We start from the raw sequence: 18,914 nt of genomic DNA on the forward strand, positions 1-18,914 counted from the left end.
TTGAAAGGTTTTCTGCTATTTTTGGGCAATCACACCTTCAAAACTGTGCCATCTGAAAGAGATGGTGTAAAACATTTCAGCCCATATATGGTTCTGTGATTGCAACCTGCACACACTGATCTGAGCTACTGGTCACTATTCAAAATTACATTGTTTTCTGTGGTTGGGCAAGCAAATTGCTAAATCATGCTTTAAACACAGTTCCATGGATTCAAAAAACAAGGACAAAACAGTTGCAAACAGCACAATAAAGCCAGCAATTGTGTGTGAGGGAGGGAAAAAGAGAGGGAAGGAACACCTATGTAATCAAGAAAGCTATATTCTACAACCAGTTCAAATAGGGATATGCTATATGATGAGGAACTTCCAGTCCCAATGCTGTGATCTTGTCGCCAAACAGGGGCTTATGAAGAAGAGGCCCTGGAGAACTCGCATACTTTCTGGCTTATTCTCTTGGTGTTCATCTTAACAGAAGTCAGCTGCTCCCCCTTCTCACTTATCCAGGATTTAGCAGTGAATTGTTTAACATCTGGCCTGGCTATTATAAAAAAGAACATCCTGCTCTGTTTGGAGAAAACCATCTCTGGCAGTAAAAGGATACAGACCTCTCAAAGCAGCCAAAATTCCCAACATCTGCCTTTATCTGTGTCTAACATAAGGTTTCTTGCAGCTCACTAACAAAATGCATTGCTGTTCTGCTTACCTGGCTGGTATTTCTTGCATTATGCCCTTTCGTAAAATCAGGGCTTGGATCTTCGTGGGAAAAACTATTCGATGCATTACGTTGAGATCAAGCAACCAAGGTCAGCAGACAACAGAAGTTCTGACAATTCCGGAAATGGAAAAGTAAACAAAAACTGCTTGAGCATTCAGGCTGTTCTTTTAAAAACAACCATAGCCAATCTTAAAAAATGAAAATTAGCAGATTGAAAATGAAAGAGACAAAAGGATGTTAATTGCTAATTGTCAAGATGCTCAAGACTTCTCAAAGCTTAAGACACTGATGCTTGCAGTAAAATCATTACAACTGAGTTTTCATTTTCAAGATCCTTCATAATTGGCAAAATGAAACAAAACAACATGTATTGGTGTTTTTGTTTACTATTGTAGCATCAGAATCATAAAACTATTTATTTATTTAATATGGCTTCCCATCTCACAATAGTAACTCTGAAAGTATGGGCTAAACAACAGCTATATATAAATGAACATGATGCCTGAAGAAATCATACATCCCACTCATAAAAATTATATCTGTAGCAGAGCTTCCCATCCTTCTGACATAAACACCTGGGGAAACCTGTCCCAAAAGATGGTGATCCAGCCCCTGCTTGAAAACCTACAGAGAGATGCAGTACACCATTGTTCTAGCCAGACTTTTCTCTGATTTAACCATTCTTATTTTCTATTATTCAACTTGAATCTTCCTCAACCATTTGTTTTTGGTCTAGTTCAACAGAGAAGGGTCTACCTCCTCTCGCTACCATGTCTTTTCTTAGTCTTGACATTTGTAGGAGAAAGATGCCCAGCTCCTTTAAATATTCCTCAAAGGATGTCCCAAAGGTGCTTTTTTCAAAAGGCAACTCGACTTGCTTTGTTTTTCCTTGAAGATGTTTTGCTTCTCATCCAAGATGAGAATTCTGAGTCATTCTTCAATTCTGAGAATGACTGAGAATCTCCATAGACATTCCTCAAAGGATTTGATTTCTAGACCTCTTATATTCCTGGTAGTTCTCTTCTAAACTTGTTCTTGTTGTAAACTTCTTGTTTTAACTGTCTCTTTTAAAATATGGTATCCAGAACTGGGCATAATACTCCAACAGAGGACTAATCAGTACAGAGTAGGATGACATTATACATTCTTGTGCAATGGCACAATGTTTCTACTAATTCACTCTAATATTGCATTAGACTTCTCAACTGCTTCCTTACCTGCTTGCTCATGTTTGTGTGTGACCCATTAGTATCATATATCTTTCTCACCCACAATGCCACCAAACCAGATCTTGACAAATCTGTAGTTAGGTATTGGAAATTTTCATACCTAGATGCAGGACTTTGGCATCACTGAAGATCATCATTACAGATTTGGCCCAATGTTGAAATGAGTTAATTCTAAATTGTGAATTTGTCTTCTTAGGTATTAAACAATCTCCTGCTTCATGTCATCTATAGATTTGATAAGCAGGTATTTTATCATATCCTCTAGGTTTTGCATTCAGATATTGAATAGAAATGAACTGGAGGACCCCCTTGATTCTTTCTGCCAATGCAATGCAAAACTATTTACAAGCAGCTTTTGCATGCAGTTATTCAGCCATTAGCAAACCCATAGGACTACAATACCATGTTCATTCTTCTTGTCCACAAGCATTTCCCAATACCTTATCAAACACTTTACTTTGATTAAAGTATAGTAAATTGAAAGCATTCCCTGAGTCTACCAAACTGCTTTGCTTGCAAAGGAGATAAGTCTACTCTGATAGTTTGTTCTTGTTAAACTCATTCTAGTTCCCAATAATGTAACCGGCCTCGGGCTCACCCAGGTCATCTGCTACAAATATTGTGTTTTTCTCCATTTTCTCCAGTGCTCTGTTTTCTCCCTTGCTCCATATTCTTCTTCTTTCTTACACATCTTCTGTGCATTGCATACTTTGTGCTCTGGTGTGTAGACACTAGAGACGGGAGATATCACTGCAAGACCTTTGAGGATTTATGAGTATCCTTTCTAGCCTTGTGCCTCCTCCCTTGTCATAGGCAGTCATGTGCCTCATACTCAGCATTTCTCTGCCTGAATTTTGCCCCTTTCTCCCTTTCTCTTCTACTAAGTTTCAAAAGGTTCTTGCCAAAAACCTATTTTTATCTGGTCTTTTGAGATGCAAACCATTCCTACCAACCTGTCTCTTATACTGGTGACAGCCTAAAACTTTTCATGACTATACTTCCTTCTTAGCCAGTTACTCACTTCCAGGATCATGCTTTCCCTAATTGTTCTTGTCCTACTACCCAGAGCTTTGTCGTCTCTTATAATCCTCTAAAATGTTTTACTTTTCTAGCAGTGGCCTTAATATCCAAATGACAAACAGAAATAGTAGGGATCATTTAGTTTAATTGACTCCTGAATATCTAGCAGAAGACAACGTACTTAGCATGTTTGGTCAACACATTGCAGCTTCTGTTCCTTTCAATAAGTCCCCCATTTCCGCCAGCCTGTTTTCCTCCTCTGTGGAAAGTTTTCCACTGTTGACCCCTGTGAAGCTGAGTCCTTTCCCTTGTTGAGATACTAGTAACACCGTATCAGGTGGGTGAAATATGCCTTCCATGTCTAGAAACAGAATCACTTGATCTAGACCTCCCCTTGTTTGTCCAGTCATATTTTATGCTTCCAAATACTTACTATTTCCACTGTGGTGCCTTTTCCTTTTTGGGATCCTCCTATTGCCCCCCCCCCTATCCCTGGATAAACTCTAGGACCCTGCAACTCCTACTGCAAGGACATAAGAATCCATTTGCAATAGATGATATTATACACTATGCAAGTCACTTTTCTTCAGGCCTTGTTTCCTTGCACTCCTATTCTTATTTGCTGTCTTGGTCTCTTGCTGGAGTTGTGAGCTTCCAGCTTCTTATCCTCTTTATAAAGATTGTTGCTTTGAGTACATTGTTGAGAACAGTTCCACTCATTATCCAGGTACTTAATCAGTGAATTTCCATGGTTTTAAAGCCAAATCTATTCTCTCTAGGAAGTTCTGAGATTTTTTAAAAAATAAATTTGAAATACATTAACAGCTATCTGTCTTTATTTCTCACCCAGAAATAAACTAACAACCTTTAGTTACTATTATTATTTGAGCTCATGACATTTAGTCATTTTATGTATCATCATATTCAACCTCTCCAATGTCAATATTTATTAATTTATTAAAAGCATGCCTTGACTTCTCATCATTGGAAAAGAAATGCATTTATTGAAAAAAATTAACCCTGCAATTTCAAGCCTTAGCATGGATGGAGACCTTGTAGCTCTTTGTGTATGGCTAAACTGCAACTCCCAGCATTTCAGGCCATTGGCCAAGTGGCTAGGACTGCTAAGGGTTGGGGGAGGGCTATATTTATCAGCCCCGACATACTTCTAAACACTGTAATGCATACCTTACACTCAGTGACGTGCAGTGAGGTTTATGGCTGGTGAGGCTGGTGACGTCATCTGGAAGGCGGGGAATGGGACCACGTGTGCAGGAGGCTGAGGCAGCCTAAGCCTCCTGCACACGTGGTCCCATTCCCCGCCTTCCTGAGCCAACATGAAGGGGACCGTGGAGCGTGAGCCGCGGGACCGCGGAGTGCGAGCCGGCGGAGCGTGCTCTGCAATCCCCTTCAGGAAGGCAGGGAATCGAACCATGTGTGCCTTTTCCCTTTTTTTTCTTTTCATGATGAGAGCGGTGAGGCTCTGCCTCCCCTGCCTCCCCTGACCGCACGTCCCTGCTTACACTCCTTTTGCTAGCACATGTGTGCCTTAAATGTAAACCCTCAGAACACCCCCAACTTTTCATTTCTCCACCGCAAAAATTGTGACACCACACCAAATAATAGGGCCTTAGTGAAAACTTCACAGTGACATTTTCCTCCTACCCTTGCTTTAAAAAAAATCAGAAAGAAAAAAAAAGAAACAATTTCTGACTGTGCTAGTGACTCCAACATAGAACATAATACCATACCGCTATTATTTGAGAAAATGGTTACCTTCCACTGCCTATGCTTTCTTTCTACTTTTTCCTCCACAGCAACAGTATTGAATACCTCACCCCCATCCTCTGCTTTTTCTTCATTTATTAAAGTAAGCTCTTATTTTGGTACAGGCTATGACGCAACATTAGATGTGCACCATCAATCAGGGATCCTTGGAGTTTCATATAACTATGCTTAAGATTAGGAGTGTGCTATTTTAAAATAGCAGTTTCTATCCTGCAGACGTTAAAGGAGCTGTCAATATGCAGTTTTGGTATTTCAAAATAGTCTGGCTCCAGTCAGCTTTAGTCTATTTACAAATATGAAAGAGATAATTATGGAGATGCAGCAGAAGACAAAGACGCAAGGAACAACAATAACAAAAAAGCCACTTTATTGAAAATGAGATTCAAACCTCAAAATTAATATTACAATCATGAGAGAATGCCAAACAAATTCAATTTACAGTTGCAACATACAATACACACAGTCCCTTTGAAGATAAAGTAAACCCTTCCCTTCCACAATCGCTGTCTGCGGCACACAAAAAAAAGGAAAAAGAATGTGTTTGTACAATCTGTGCATGGAAAGCAATTCTTGGACAACAGCAATTGGGGGGAAAAGAAAGAAATTAAAGCTTGTATTTACAGGAAATGCTACAAATATTTTGCTCCAGCAGAAATTCAAGACTGGTAAAACATATTTAAGCAAAAATACTGTGGAATATTGCTTAGTGTACCTAGGAAACAAAACGTACTGTAAAATATGATTTCTGGCTGATCTATTTAAAAATATTGCAATGAACTTAAATGGCTAAATGACAGGTCAAACATACTGAAATGAAATGTTATCACAGAAACAAAACTCTTAGAAAACAGTATTTCCTTTGGTTTATATTTTATTTATGTTTAAATTATTGCTTTTGTTCATGGCTTTTCTCAGAGTCCCGATGCATGACCTCACCAGGACTGAAATGGAGGCTCCAGCAAGAAAGGAGGGAAAACTTATCAGGCAAACTTGACAGTGCAAAAATCTCTCCTTGATGAAGCCTGGCGAGAAGGGAGGAGGAGGTAATGGCTAGCAAATCCATGCCCAGTGACTGCTAGCTTAGAGTCAGATTCAATGGAGCACCATCCCAGATGCTGTGACAAGGGGTTTTTCATGGGCTACTCTCTAGTGCCTATTTTGTACCAATAAACTTTGGATTCACCGTGCCCAAGTGACTTCTGTGTTTTATCCAAGGCCAAAGGCCTGAAAAATCTCTCTGTAAATTCTTATACAGACTCCGTAAAGATGTCTGCACAAGCATTTTAACACTATAAACTGGACCAACCTTTCCTGTGGACTTGAGACTCTAGCTAGAGCCCATAATGCTCATGTCATCCCATTTTCCCTTCCTGCATCAAAATAAAATGAATTTGGAAGGAGAGATGGGTGACACACAGGAGAAACATTATAGTAACTGTAAAGCTTGAACTTTAGCTTATTTTCTCCTGATGCCATCAAAGCATTAGGTATACCCCAAGATGGATAAAGATGTTTCCAACTGAGAGCTTTTTAAGGCACACTTAAAACATTAAAGACACTAAAGAAGGGCTTTGTGCTTATATCAAAGGTGCTTATGACTCTCTTATTATTGGTTACTCTGAACTGTAAAGCAAATTATTTCATTGGTGCGGTCAACAGTAGAAGGGCATGAACTGGACATGTTTTGGGGCAAGCAAAATTTCACACCTGAGCAATCTGGAGTTTTAATCCCAAATGATCCCAAAAATATGATATAGAAACATTACTGAAGCTATAGAACAGAATATAAAAAATGATCTATGCTGGATTAAATCCAGAAATATAAAGCAGTATTGAAATTGTACAAGAATGTCTTTCTTTCTTCCTTTCTTTTTAAATGCATTTGGGTTGCTGCCTGCAGCCCCTGTAGCAAAAAAAAAAAATCCCTACAAAATTATTTAAGATGCATATAGTATATCTTTTAAAAGGCCTTCTCAGCAATAAAAATAATGTACAAATATAGTACCTTTTATTAAATACACAACAGCATTTGCACTGGCAATTCATGTCCTTATTTTGGTTTGTTTAATCAACAATATTCCAACTTGAAATGTGTAACCAGACACTAGCATTTTTAAGTGCTGCTGAAATGAACATACTTATCTTACAGATAATGGACAAGGGTATGCTTCAAGCTACCGCAAACAATAAATAGGATCAATAGCAAGTTCCAACTTTGGAAGAAAATTACACATCAGGAAAGTCTCTCCTATTTATAAAAAGGGGACTTGATCATTAACCTTTAGAAGGCCAATAATTTTTCCAAAGGAGCAAATGAATTATATTAATTTACCAAGAATAATTCATGGGGATGTAGAATCATTCTTTGGGCTGTCTTAGCTATCAGCGGTCACTGAAATTGCCCAACTGTATTGTCCATTTTCTTATTGACTGGGTGTTCAAAAGATACTACAGCAGCATCACAATCCATGGAAAAGACTGTTGCACACAGCTCAAGCTAAAGACAGCACAAAGGAGATCAAAATAGAGGGTAGAAAGACAATGAATTCCAAGAAAGTGACACCTTCTTTTAAAGAGCTCCTGTCCTCCCTACCTTTCATTCACATCCTCACATCCTGTTTCATTTGGGCCTATGCACAAAGCTACAAGTTGCTGGATTTCGTGTAAAGTGCCAAATTCTATCTACCATGAGTCTAAATAAGAATTGTCAAAGACTACAGAATAATTGGGGACAAAGACACTTACTTGCCAAGGAACTAATTTGGCTTGCTTACCAGCAAAAAAGATAAATGGTAAATGTTGGATGATTGATTTTAAGCGCTTCAGGAATAATCATGCTTTTCAATTAGGGAAGCAGAGCCTGACTTTATGAAAACACTGTCTTCTGTCATCAACCTTCAGCTACTCTATGTTGCCAGATGCTGGAGCAGCATTGAACTGCAGAGGGCCTCTGCAGCAGTTCATGTGTGCTTATTCCACTTTAATACAATGCCTTGTAACATAATGTATAGTTCCTGAAAAAATAATTTAAGAGTTCTTAAACAGAAAGCTACTGATTTCAGGTAAGGGGATGAATTCTGAAATGTCTCTTGGAGAACCTTCCTTGCGCCAATGCAGGGCTGTTTTACTGTTTCCCAAATGCTGATTGAAAAACATGGAAAACTTTTGAATTCCACCAGGTGAAGCTGGCTGGGATTAAAACATATGTAAGATAAATGTATATTTGAAATGTATGTGTGGGAGAGAGGGGATGTCTCTTCTGCTTGACAGGAAACCCTCCTAATAAAGGCCCCAATCTTGAGGAACAGAGCTTTGCAGTGCAGAGGGCAGAGATGAAAAGGCTCTGTGTTAAGAGCAGAAGTGTCCACATGGACTTCTAGATCCCGCCTCCTGGAGGGATTGTAGAGTAATGTATTCAAAATAATGCCTGTTCAATCTGTTTCCAGTTAATTTTTACCGGGTTACAAAAAGACAACCCAATATTCAGTTACAATTAAAGTAGTACCTCCTTCATAAATTAAGCCAATGTATGATTATACCTGAATTCTTTAGAGATGGAAGCATTTAATTTTTTTTTAAAAAAAATACATATTGCAGATTTATACTGGAAGTGCTTTTCAGAGTTCATGCATGGTCTGATATTCTGTACCAGTCAAAGGCTGCCACAATTTAAAAACAACAGACATTTTTAGAGACCGAAGTCAACATATCATTACATTATAAAAAACCTTAAAGGGACCAAACATTATTAAATAATTATAAATATTTCTTTAAAATTATATGACAATTCATTTTTTGCATATAACCTCAATTTTGTACACATTTATAACTTAATAAAATAAAACAAGATAGCCACACACACATACTACTGATACTGTTTTGGTTTGAGTACGATATATTGCCATTCTGTTTTTTTTTTCCTTGCATAAGAAGTTAGAATTTGGTTTATTTATTTGTTTGTTTTTTGTTTTGTTTTGTTTTGTTTTGTTTGGGGGACATTTTCCCCCAAGAATTTTTTTGGTTAACTTGACTAAGGCAAAGGTAATCACAAAAATGTATAACACAAAACAAACAAGTTTGTCTTGGTACCTTATAGGGTGCTATTTCAGCAAAAGAAGAAGAAAGCTTCAAAAGTTTTCTCTTTCATCAGAGGGAAGGCTTGATAAGATGACTGAGGAGTTACTGTAAGCTGAAGATATTCTGGTATAAATGGAAGCATTTTTTTTCTGTGTGCACAAACACACAGGGTGAATTACACTGTGCATGCTTGAGGGTCCTAGAGATTGTATGACTGCAACCGTACCTGAAGTTCAAGATGCTTCTGTTTATTTGAACAACAAATAAAGCACAGGCGTTGCCTTGACAATTGGCAGGAGTCCATGTCTCCTCTCTTGGCAAAAGAACTCGCTTTTTTTAAAGGAGTCTAGACAGAATGGGCATCTTTTGGGGTTGGATCATTATATTTTAAAATATAAAACTGAGACAACATTCCCAGGAGGAAAACAAACTGTGCTTTGATCCACATTGACTGGAATTATGATGTGGAAAGTCAGTCTCATGTCGTATGCATGTAATTAGCTGTTAACATCTCAACTACTCAGTTGCACATATCAACAGAATCTATTTCGAAAACAAAAACAAAACAAAAAATCAGGCACTTTATAATCAGCTGACAATCGTTTGTTTATTGGTTTGCTTTCTGTCTGATAGATTTTACGCAGAGAAAATTTCAGTAAGGCCTCCAGACAGACTCATCCATTCTGCCACTAGAATTCAAGACTGTTGGGGAGCTGCTGTGGCTTCCATCAGCCTCCACACCATCATTCTGGGTAGGCAAGTTAGGGTTTAATAATGTGCTGCCGTTGGATGTGGTGGTACAGGGAGGAAGCATTCTGGAGGGGGAACGGTCTCCCCCCGGCACCATGGGGAACTGGTATGATCCTGATGATGTGCCATAGTAGAGATATGGAGTACTGCTGGTCTGGAATGGTCCACTTTGGTTTTGGGAAGAGCCCGGATAAGGTGGCGGTAAGTAGGTGTGATAATGAGTGGTGGCTGACATACCCAATGACATGCCTGAAGTGACTGGCGGTGTATAAGTGAAGGTGGCTGGATAGTGCATTCGTGGGTTGGAGAAGCGGCTCTCAGTGAGGGATGAAATGCTTGTAAACTGCCTGGGATCTGAAAATGGGCTCAGCTCTGAAGCACCTAAAAATTGCAACAAAAGATGGGGGAAAAATTCTGTAAATATCCAGTTCTTTCTTAAGAGTGATGATAGAATGTAAATAAGGAGGAGAAAAAACAAACCCACTTTTTCCCACCCCACAAGAACAGCAAATCATGCTACATAAAAAAACCCTGCAAGGAATAGTGCCTGGCATCAACAGTGGTCATACATAGCTCAGAGCTCTCTGCATTCAAAGGCTGCTACTCTGTTAAGATCATGTAATCACCTGTCTGTATCCACTACACTCCAGCCTTTGCTCATAATTTACACCTCTCATTCTGACAGGATTTGAATGGGGACTATCAATGAAAGCTGTCAATTTGACACATTCATTAGTAGCAACTAGCCTTTTTCTCAGCTGCCTCACAGTTGTTGTGTTTTAACATGCTTTTATTGGTGGTGGAGAACCACTGGCTCTGAAAAGCTGCTAAAATACAACTTACACATTCCTCACCACTGAACTTGCTGACTGGAGCTCCAGGGAGCTATAATTTGACACCACTAGAGGAACTCAAGAACTCTGTCTGCCTTGCTTTTACATGCAGTGATTTTCATATGCACAAACTTAGGCAGAGGACTACATATGGCATTTTTGTACTTGGCATGAAGAATATGAAGTTTATCCAAATTGATTTATGTACTGGAAGTGAAGCAAGCATGGCTGGAAACATTTCCCTTCACTTGAAGTCAGTGGCTAAAAGTCAAATTTAGAGGATATAGATAATATTCAGAAAATATGGCCATAGGGGGAAAGTCATGAAAAATAGCAATATTTATTATAATACAATGTACTAAAATAATGTGTAACTGGAATGTTGCCTATGCACTGACTGGGGATAAAGGGCTATGAGCTATGACACTGTGTACTTCCATTTTCATTCACTCACACCTTCCTTTCCATGCTTATTTATAATCTGTCTCTATATAACTGTCTCTAATGGTTACACAGCTTAGTTTAAAATGGATTTAAGATTTTAAAATCAGGATTTGAATCTGTATATAAAGTTGGAAACACTTTATAGAAGTGAAAACACCTAGCAGACTTGAAGATATTAACAGGGTGCAGGCTGAAGCATTCATAAGCAAGAGCAGACTAGGGGAAGGGAACATTTGACCTCTCCTGTTCCCTTACTGCCTTTAAAGAGTGGCAATACTATTTTTGTTCCGGCCTAATATTGGGATCGGGTGAGGAACAAAAGGGCAGGTGGACATATTAAATACAGGTGCAATATTTATAAACTTAGCAAACAGTATCTACAGTAAAAGCTTAGAATGGAATTAAAAGATCTACTAACTGAAATAAATTCTTCTTCAACTCTAAGTCAAATGGTACTATTAGAAGACTTAGAATAAGGGTGAGGGTTCGTTTTCCGAATTTGTAGATTGGCTTCCAAACATTTTGTTACTAGGCTAGGAACATCTTCAACAGAGTTTAGGTGAAACCAATCTACAAGCTCGGAGAATAAACCCTCACCCTCATCTTACACCCAAGCTACAGATGTTTGCCATTATTGCAAAACTTACTTCAATTTACAGATTGTGTAAATTGCTGATGACCTACTCAGGTGTTAATCAAATGATCTTTCTCAAAATCATTGCCAAAGATTATTGTAGTATATTTAACATAGGTATATAGGTACACTTTTCACTTAAATCTACATTTGATAATGGTTAGTTAAGGAATGGTCATCTAGTCTCCTACCCCATGGCCTGTGTGCTGACTATTAGCTTTTTCACCCAGCAGTGACTGTGTCTGTTTATGCAGAGGACACCAGCTGCTGAACCACCATTTTATGTGATAATATAGCCTTGTATCTCATTCTCTCTCCTTTAAGAGGAGATGAATACTTTTTAAGGGGGAGAGGGATACTTTTGTGTCTCAGCTGCATTAATTTGTGGTTGATTTAATCATGTTCACTAACAAAATAGGGATCCTGAATGTGGTTCACTTTATTTCCTGCTTACAGTTTATAACCTTAGCCAAGCCCTTTGCCTCCTTCCAGCATTCTGCTTCTAAACTGGCCATCCAAATACTTTTTAGCAGCTTAATAGCTGTACTCCAGAAAACAACACCATATGCGGGCAAGGCCAGTATTGAAAAGCATAGCACTCGTCCATCATTCACCATGCCTGATTGAACAAATGTTCCTTGTCAATGTCGAACGAGCTTAAAGGACTGGAGCCAAGGGAAATATTAAAGGGAGGGGCTTGATAGAGTTGGAGGTACACATTGCCCTCCATTTTGTATATACATGAGCTACCCGTGGTGCATGGAGACGTTTCCGCTCATTGACCATATTCTTCCAAGTGAGGATATAACCTTACTTTCCAAATAGCCAGTTCACTATATTATGGTTTTGTTATTCTTCCTCCAAAAGACTGCAGTGGTGGCAGAAAAATAGGAGATACCACAATGAGAACAGCAGTCAAATATATTTTCATATATGGTGAACAAAAATCTTACTGGAAACATGTCAGATGATAGAAGACTGTGATGCTATAAATTGAGCCACACCTAGTCTCAGAATGAAAGTGTTTGGGTATTTTAAGACAGATTCTGTTGGGAATAGAAAGCCTGAGCAGCCCCAGAATGATTTCTCTCATACTTACCCAAAAAAGGGTAAGAGGAACAGAGCAGAAAAGGAAAATCTCAAAAGTTGATTATATGGCCCCGTTCATTTCCCATTTATACGTCTGCAACTATTTTCTAGGTGTTCAGCCATTCTCATTTGACTCAGAATAGTGTTTAAACATTTTCAAGCAAAGCAAGAAGGCAAGTAAGTACACCAGTGGGCACCATTCAAAAAGTCCTATTGTGACTTTTGTTGCAGCTTGTTCTTAGTGTATTCAGTATATGAATTATCTAGTCTGGGTGCAAAATTTAAAGTCAGTCTGTGGGTTAGATAATCTCTTATTGTTCTCCATTTAGCATGCATGTCTAATCCTCTCCTTTCTGATCATGTCTTTCCTGAAATTTGCAAGTTTTTTTTTAGCTTGTACCATTGGAACTTTTAAAAAAAGCTTTAAAAAAAAACTTCCAGTGGCACAATAGAGGCTTTCTTTCTCACTCTCTCTCTCTCTTTTAAACTACTGCTGCAGAGTAGTGCCATATTTCATAGGGGAAGCAGTTGGAAAAGAAACAACTAAGATTCTTCTTTGCACAAATGGGGGTTCAGACCTGGATCTGGGCCATGTTTGTTAACTTTGGAGTAAAGAATAAGTAGAAAAGGAACTGCATGCCATGTTATTAATCTAACAAGTACATTCTAATATTTTTAGAAAATCCCTTGATATACATTTCTAGTTTCCTTTTCCTTGTGTCTGTTACTAATCCGTGACTTGTAGCTTTTACAGCAAAGGCTCTTCAGAGGAGGCACACATTTCATTTTCCTTCATTCCTGCCTACTGAACAACAGCCAGAGGCAATACCACCCAGAAACAAAGTTGTTATTTTAGAATCATACCATGTTGCGTCCCTGTTCATACTGGGGAAAGGGACTAATATTTATTGAGAAATTTAACGTTGCTATATAATTTCCACAAATGCAGAAAAGATTAATTGTGATCCTTTTTTGCCTACATTAGAAAAATGGTGAAATTACTAATGTAAGCATGGGAAAGAATTCCTCTTTTGTGTGTGTGTGTGTTTGTGTGTGTGTGTGTGTGTGTGTGTGTGTGTGTATAAATATATGGGTATATATGTATTTGTGTTACAACCACTGGCATGCCTATATACCCATATAAATATATGGGTATATAGTATCTACAACTCAATGGAAGAACAGATTTTACATGTAGAAAGTCATACATGGTGTCTCTGGAAAATGCTGGTCTGGAGCTTTTGTGGAGCAGAAAGCCATCGCTGATCAAGAGTAAAGAGGGCTAGTTCAGTGGACAAAATATACTATCTTCTATAAAGCAGCTTTTTACATTTATGACGTTACATTTTGCAGTCTTTCCTCCAGTGATGAAGTTCCAGAGAGAACACCAACTCATTTATAGCCAAGATGGCACAATCTATAATTCCATGCTCAAAGAAGAATTAGAAGATTTCACAGAAGGAAAAAAAATACAAAAATATTGATGGGGGAAAGAGTCAAAGCTTTCTTCCAACTAAAATGGCAATTTCAATGGAAACTTTGTTTCCATAGAGTAGCAGCTGGGTGGTGAGGCATTTTCAATTGAGGCATCTGATTTGGGAGGGAGGAGGGGGACTCTTTCCTGTATATAAACTGTGAACCTATCCAAATTTGCTCCTCTCCTAATCGTAATGAAGAGAGATAGAATTATATTAGAAATTATAAAGAACAAGACAAGCGAAAAATGGTTCCAAATTGAAAGAAGGAATTCAATGATGTAAAAAGCGCACAGAGAACTGTATGGCCTGGAAAGCAAAAGAGAAAACATAGGATTTTTACTGTTGCCAGAATATGCACCACTTGTCTAATCAATTCATAGCTTAATGATTTAGTGTGACACTTTAAAAAAAATGCTAATGCAGTAGTAGTTCCTATTTCATAATACTGCCATTTGGAAAACTCCAGAGCCGAGAAGAATAATTTATTATTGTTTTACAATATAGTGCTAATACTACTCAGGCTCTGTATAGTTTACACAGTTATGCAGCTATTTGCATGAGGTTTGCAAAAGGTGCTTCATAGTGTGTGTCTCTGTCTCCAACAGTTTAAATATCCTGAGAAAAATTGCAACTGGATTAAAGTGCTGCATCTAAAGCATTGCAGACAATAATCCATAATCCCAGTCACATTTGCTTCAAAGTAAATCCACTTGAACTAACTGACAATCATTTCTAAGAGTCAGAGAGAATTGTATTAACTGATTATTATTGCCAATTGACCCAAAGGGAATAGTGGTGTCAAACTTGCGACCCATGGGCCGGATGCATCATACATTCCCCCCCTCCCTCCATTTTAGCAAAGGAGGGGAAAGTCATGATATGTCACGTGACGACAACATGAAGATGTGAGTTTGACATCCCTGGTATACATCCCCACTGCAAAGTTGTTCATTATAAATGAAGTCAACATTAGTGCTAAAGCTAATCTATGTTCCCAGAGAAATAATTCCAATCTGTTTTGCAAGTTGAAATAATGATCATTCTATCTAAATTGTCCTCTCCAGGAATCTTTCAAAACCAATTTACTTTCAGAAGCTTCAGGCACCATTGATAAGACAGTGTGGCAGAATAATCTTCAGAGCAGTAGAATTCCTAAAGCTGCTACTATAGTAGCAATAGCAATAGCACTTGGACTTATATACTGCTTTACAGCTCTCTCTAAGCAGTTTACAGGGTCAGCAAATTGCTCCCAACAAACTGGGTCCTCATTTTACTGACCTTAGAAGGATGGAAGGCTGAGTCGGCCTTGAGCCTGGTGGATTTGAACTGCCAGATTGCAGGCAGCCAATAGTCAGCAGAAGTAACCTGCAATACTACACTCTAACCACTGCACAACCTTCCAACTAGCCATAATGTGAATAATCACATATCTAGTGTGGTATTAAAAATACCAAGATGTATTTGTCATTTGCATAAATAATCTTCAGGGCAGTTAATAAGACAGTGTTTTAAGAGAACAAAGTTTATTATATAGATTCTGAGGACAGAAAAAGCCACCACAGCTACATCTACTCAGAAGTAAGTTCCACTGAATTCAGTGGGATGTAGTGCCAGGTAGTGGTTGACAGAACAGCAACTGTACTTAATTTAGATGAAATCATTGGGGCTAACCATTCATGTTTAGAATCTGGGTTCCAGACTTAATAAAGAAGTAACTTCTAATAAACTAACGTAAAAATTGCTTAAGTAAATTCAGGCTGAGAGACAGGAGCCAAACAAATGCCTCTGGGAGATGCACATAATTCATTGCTGGCTGTAGCAATTGCGAGTGACTCAAAAATCTCTCTAGGGCTAGAATATTATACAAACGTATTAGGGAATAAATCCCACTCAGTTCACTGGAGCTTACATCTCAATAGAATTGTACTGGTGTGCAGCATAAAATGTTTGGCAATATAATATTCATATGAGGTCCTTCCTGACATTATTTATCAAAACTAAACCTTGAGAGAGAGATACACAAGAAAACTTTCATAGAAATATTGGAAAAAAAGATAAAATATTTTTATCCACACTTCTTTCCTAGAGCAATCATAATTTTTTGTCAAGTTAAACAATCAAATATTTGAGAAAATATAACATTTTACACAACTATTAAAATAATTTAGTCACTCAGTGGAGGTCAAACTATTTGGAGCAAGTACTGGAAATTAGAAGACCTGTATTTGCTGTTCAACTTGTTATTCCATGACTGTCTACAGAATCCTATACCCAAATTCAACCTATCTCTATACAGGTAGTCTTCGAGTTACAACAATTCATTTAGTGACCATTCAAAGTTACAATGTCATTGAAAAAGGTGACATGACAAGTCATTTTTCAGACTTATGACCGTTGCAGCATCCCCATGGTCACATGATCAAAATTCAGACAGTTGGCAACTGACTCATATTTATGATGCTTGCAGTGTCCAGGGTGTGTGTGTGTGATCACTTTTTGTGACCTTTTGACCAGCAAAGTCACTGGGGAAGCCAGATTCAGTGTGACTAACATAATAACTACAATGATTCACTTAAGAACTGTGGCATGGAAGTTCATAAAATGGGGCAAAACTCACTTAACAAATGTCTCACTTAGCAACATAAATTTTGGGCCCAATTGAGATCATAAATCGAGGACTATCTGTATACAAAAAAGCGTGCAGAATTGGAGTGTTTATCTGTTGGTCATTATGATGGGAAAGCTCACTAAACTGCAGGTACTTAACTTTTTTTTTCTAAAAAAAGCAGAACAGACAATCCAGACACCTAAAATAAAAGTTGGTTTTAGAGCTTAATGCTCATTTCTTCCTCTAGCAGCAAGTCTCAGGCAGTTGCACCCCAAAAAGATTGTAACCCAAATACAAATGAAAAACACTAGGTAAACACCAACGTTTTTAGAAGACCCAAATAGGAGAGAAAGGTGGGGGCTCTAAAGGCACATTTATTCCCCAAAATAATCTGCTAAAGAGTAAACATGGACAAAAGATGCAGTTTGCTGGGTGCCGGTGTCTTGAATTTTCAAGTAGGATGGTAAGGTGGGAAGCTAAATGAAGCAATGTCTATTGCCACGTTTTAGCACACATCTCCCTTTATGTTACATTATTCTTATCTCTTTTTTATCCCTCCTACCACAAAGTCTATCAGCCTCTCATGACACTTTAAAAAAAACCACATTTCTCCTCCTTTCCCCATTTCCTTCCTGCTTACGTGTCAGAGATTGTGGTTAGGTTACGCTCAACCCTTGGTGTTTTCACTGCAAACAGTCCTTTTATACACATTTATAGAGTTGATCTTCATATTAATAGTAACTATATTACTCACTCCAAATATGTGTTTTGCACCTAATCGTCCTTGCATTATGACTAATCTTATGTGCTTATATTTATCAAATGCACTGAAACAGATTAATCTGGGATCATTCACAGTGTTTTGATAGTATCATTTCCAAGAAGTTTCACAGCACACATCAAGTTTCCCATTCCTGCTAGTCTGTATACTATAGAGGAAAAAACAGAAACCTGCATTTCAAATCACTTATTATTTCTTCCACTCCAGTATAAATGGTTCAACGAGCCTCATATTATTGCAACATTCCAATTGCTTCAATTTAAACATGCAAACATGGACTTCACTACATCAATTAATAGCAAAAAATCATTTCAGATTATCCGTACAAAATAAATTTGCAGCAGCGAAAAAGGAGGGAGAGGAGGAAAGCCCACAGAGATTGCTATGTATGTTTATATCTATGTACAATATAAATATTGAACTAATTTTCCAAATATACGGTAAATATACTGGAATTGCAAAATCAAGATTTTTTAAAAATCTCCCTAGACACAGGAGCAATGGATGCAAAGCTACCTAACCTCATCCATTCAATGAAGCTCACCCACATAAGCAATAGATAAAACTGTTAAACATACATAGAGATGGCTAACTGGCTTAATATCTTTTCATATTGACTTGTCAATACCAAACTTACAATAACACGGTTAAAAATCAACATAGAGCATAAAGTCCAGTGAAAATGTTAAATTAGACATATAGCATGTGTGAACACTAACCAGTGACACCAACCAGTGACATTGTTCACACACGTTATATGTCTAATTTAACACTTTTGCTATGTTGATTTTTAACCATGTTGTTATAAGTTTGGTACTGACAAGTCAATACAAAATGCTTGCATCTACCATTGTTCATCTTTTAACTGCTTTGTTCAAACTGTTAAAGGGGACTAACTGCTTTATATTAATAATCTTTCTTTGCTCCATAAATTAGAGCAGCATCTCCAATGATGAGGGTTAGTATTCTCCTTGCTCCAGTGAACTCTAAAGCTCCAGTCCATCTACTGATATTCTCAGCAAGCATTCCACACAGATTTCTGTATTTCCCACTTTCTTTGCCTGAATAAGTAGGTGTTACTAGCCGACTTGGCTGTTCTCAGAAAACTAAAGCAGGGTTGACTCTGGATACTTGGATAGAAGACCACCAAGAAAACCTAGAGCTGTAGGCTGGAAAGTAAAAAAAAAAAAATCTTAAAAGGAGGCAGTGGCAAACTCCTTCCATTGCTGCCAAGAAAACCACACATGCATCTTAGTTGAGTTTGACTCAAATTGTTTTAAATAATCTATTTTGCTCGCAGCAAAATCTGAGAGGCATAAGAAGCTGAACAGGGAATGCAACTCTGTGACTAGAATGAGTTTTGGTCCTAATAGTCCCACAACATTTCTAAATATATACATCAGTGAGTTTATTATTAGGGAAGTGCTGGGGTATTCCTCTTAATTGGAACAGCATGTACAGGCAATTT

General features: G+C 37.9%; 1 protein-coding gene across 4 annotated transcripts in view; it reads right to left on the reverse strand.

Annotated features, from left to right (window-relative positions):
* The window catches only part of RUNX2 (RUNX family transcription factor 2), a 241,195-nt gene that overhangs the window by 53,924 nt on the left and 168,357 nt on the right, over positions 1-18,914 (reverse strand). The window contains exon 8 of one of the 4 annotated variants that reach the window (XR_014174649.1): positions 8,842-9,960. The exons of 2 other annotated variants lie outside the window; for them this stretch is intronic. Coding sequence is in view for 1 of the 2 variants with exons in the window: in XM_081944431.1 (XP_081800557.1) it covers positions 9,482-9,960 (479 nt within the window). In the remaining variant the exon portion in view is untranslated. Of the gene's footprint in view, positions 1-5,102; positions 9,961-18,914 lie in introns of those variants that run through there. One more of the 4 variants, XM_081944431.1, reaches the window with a different exon arrangement.

The sequence above is a fragment of the Natrix helvetica genome (genome assembly GCF_964273705.1).
Source record: "Natrix helvetica genome assembly, chromosome: 2".
In the NCBI taxonomy this organism is placed as follows: domain Eukaryota; kingdom Metazoa; phylum Chordata; class Lepidosauria; order Squamata; family Natricidae; genus Natrix; species Natrix helvetica.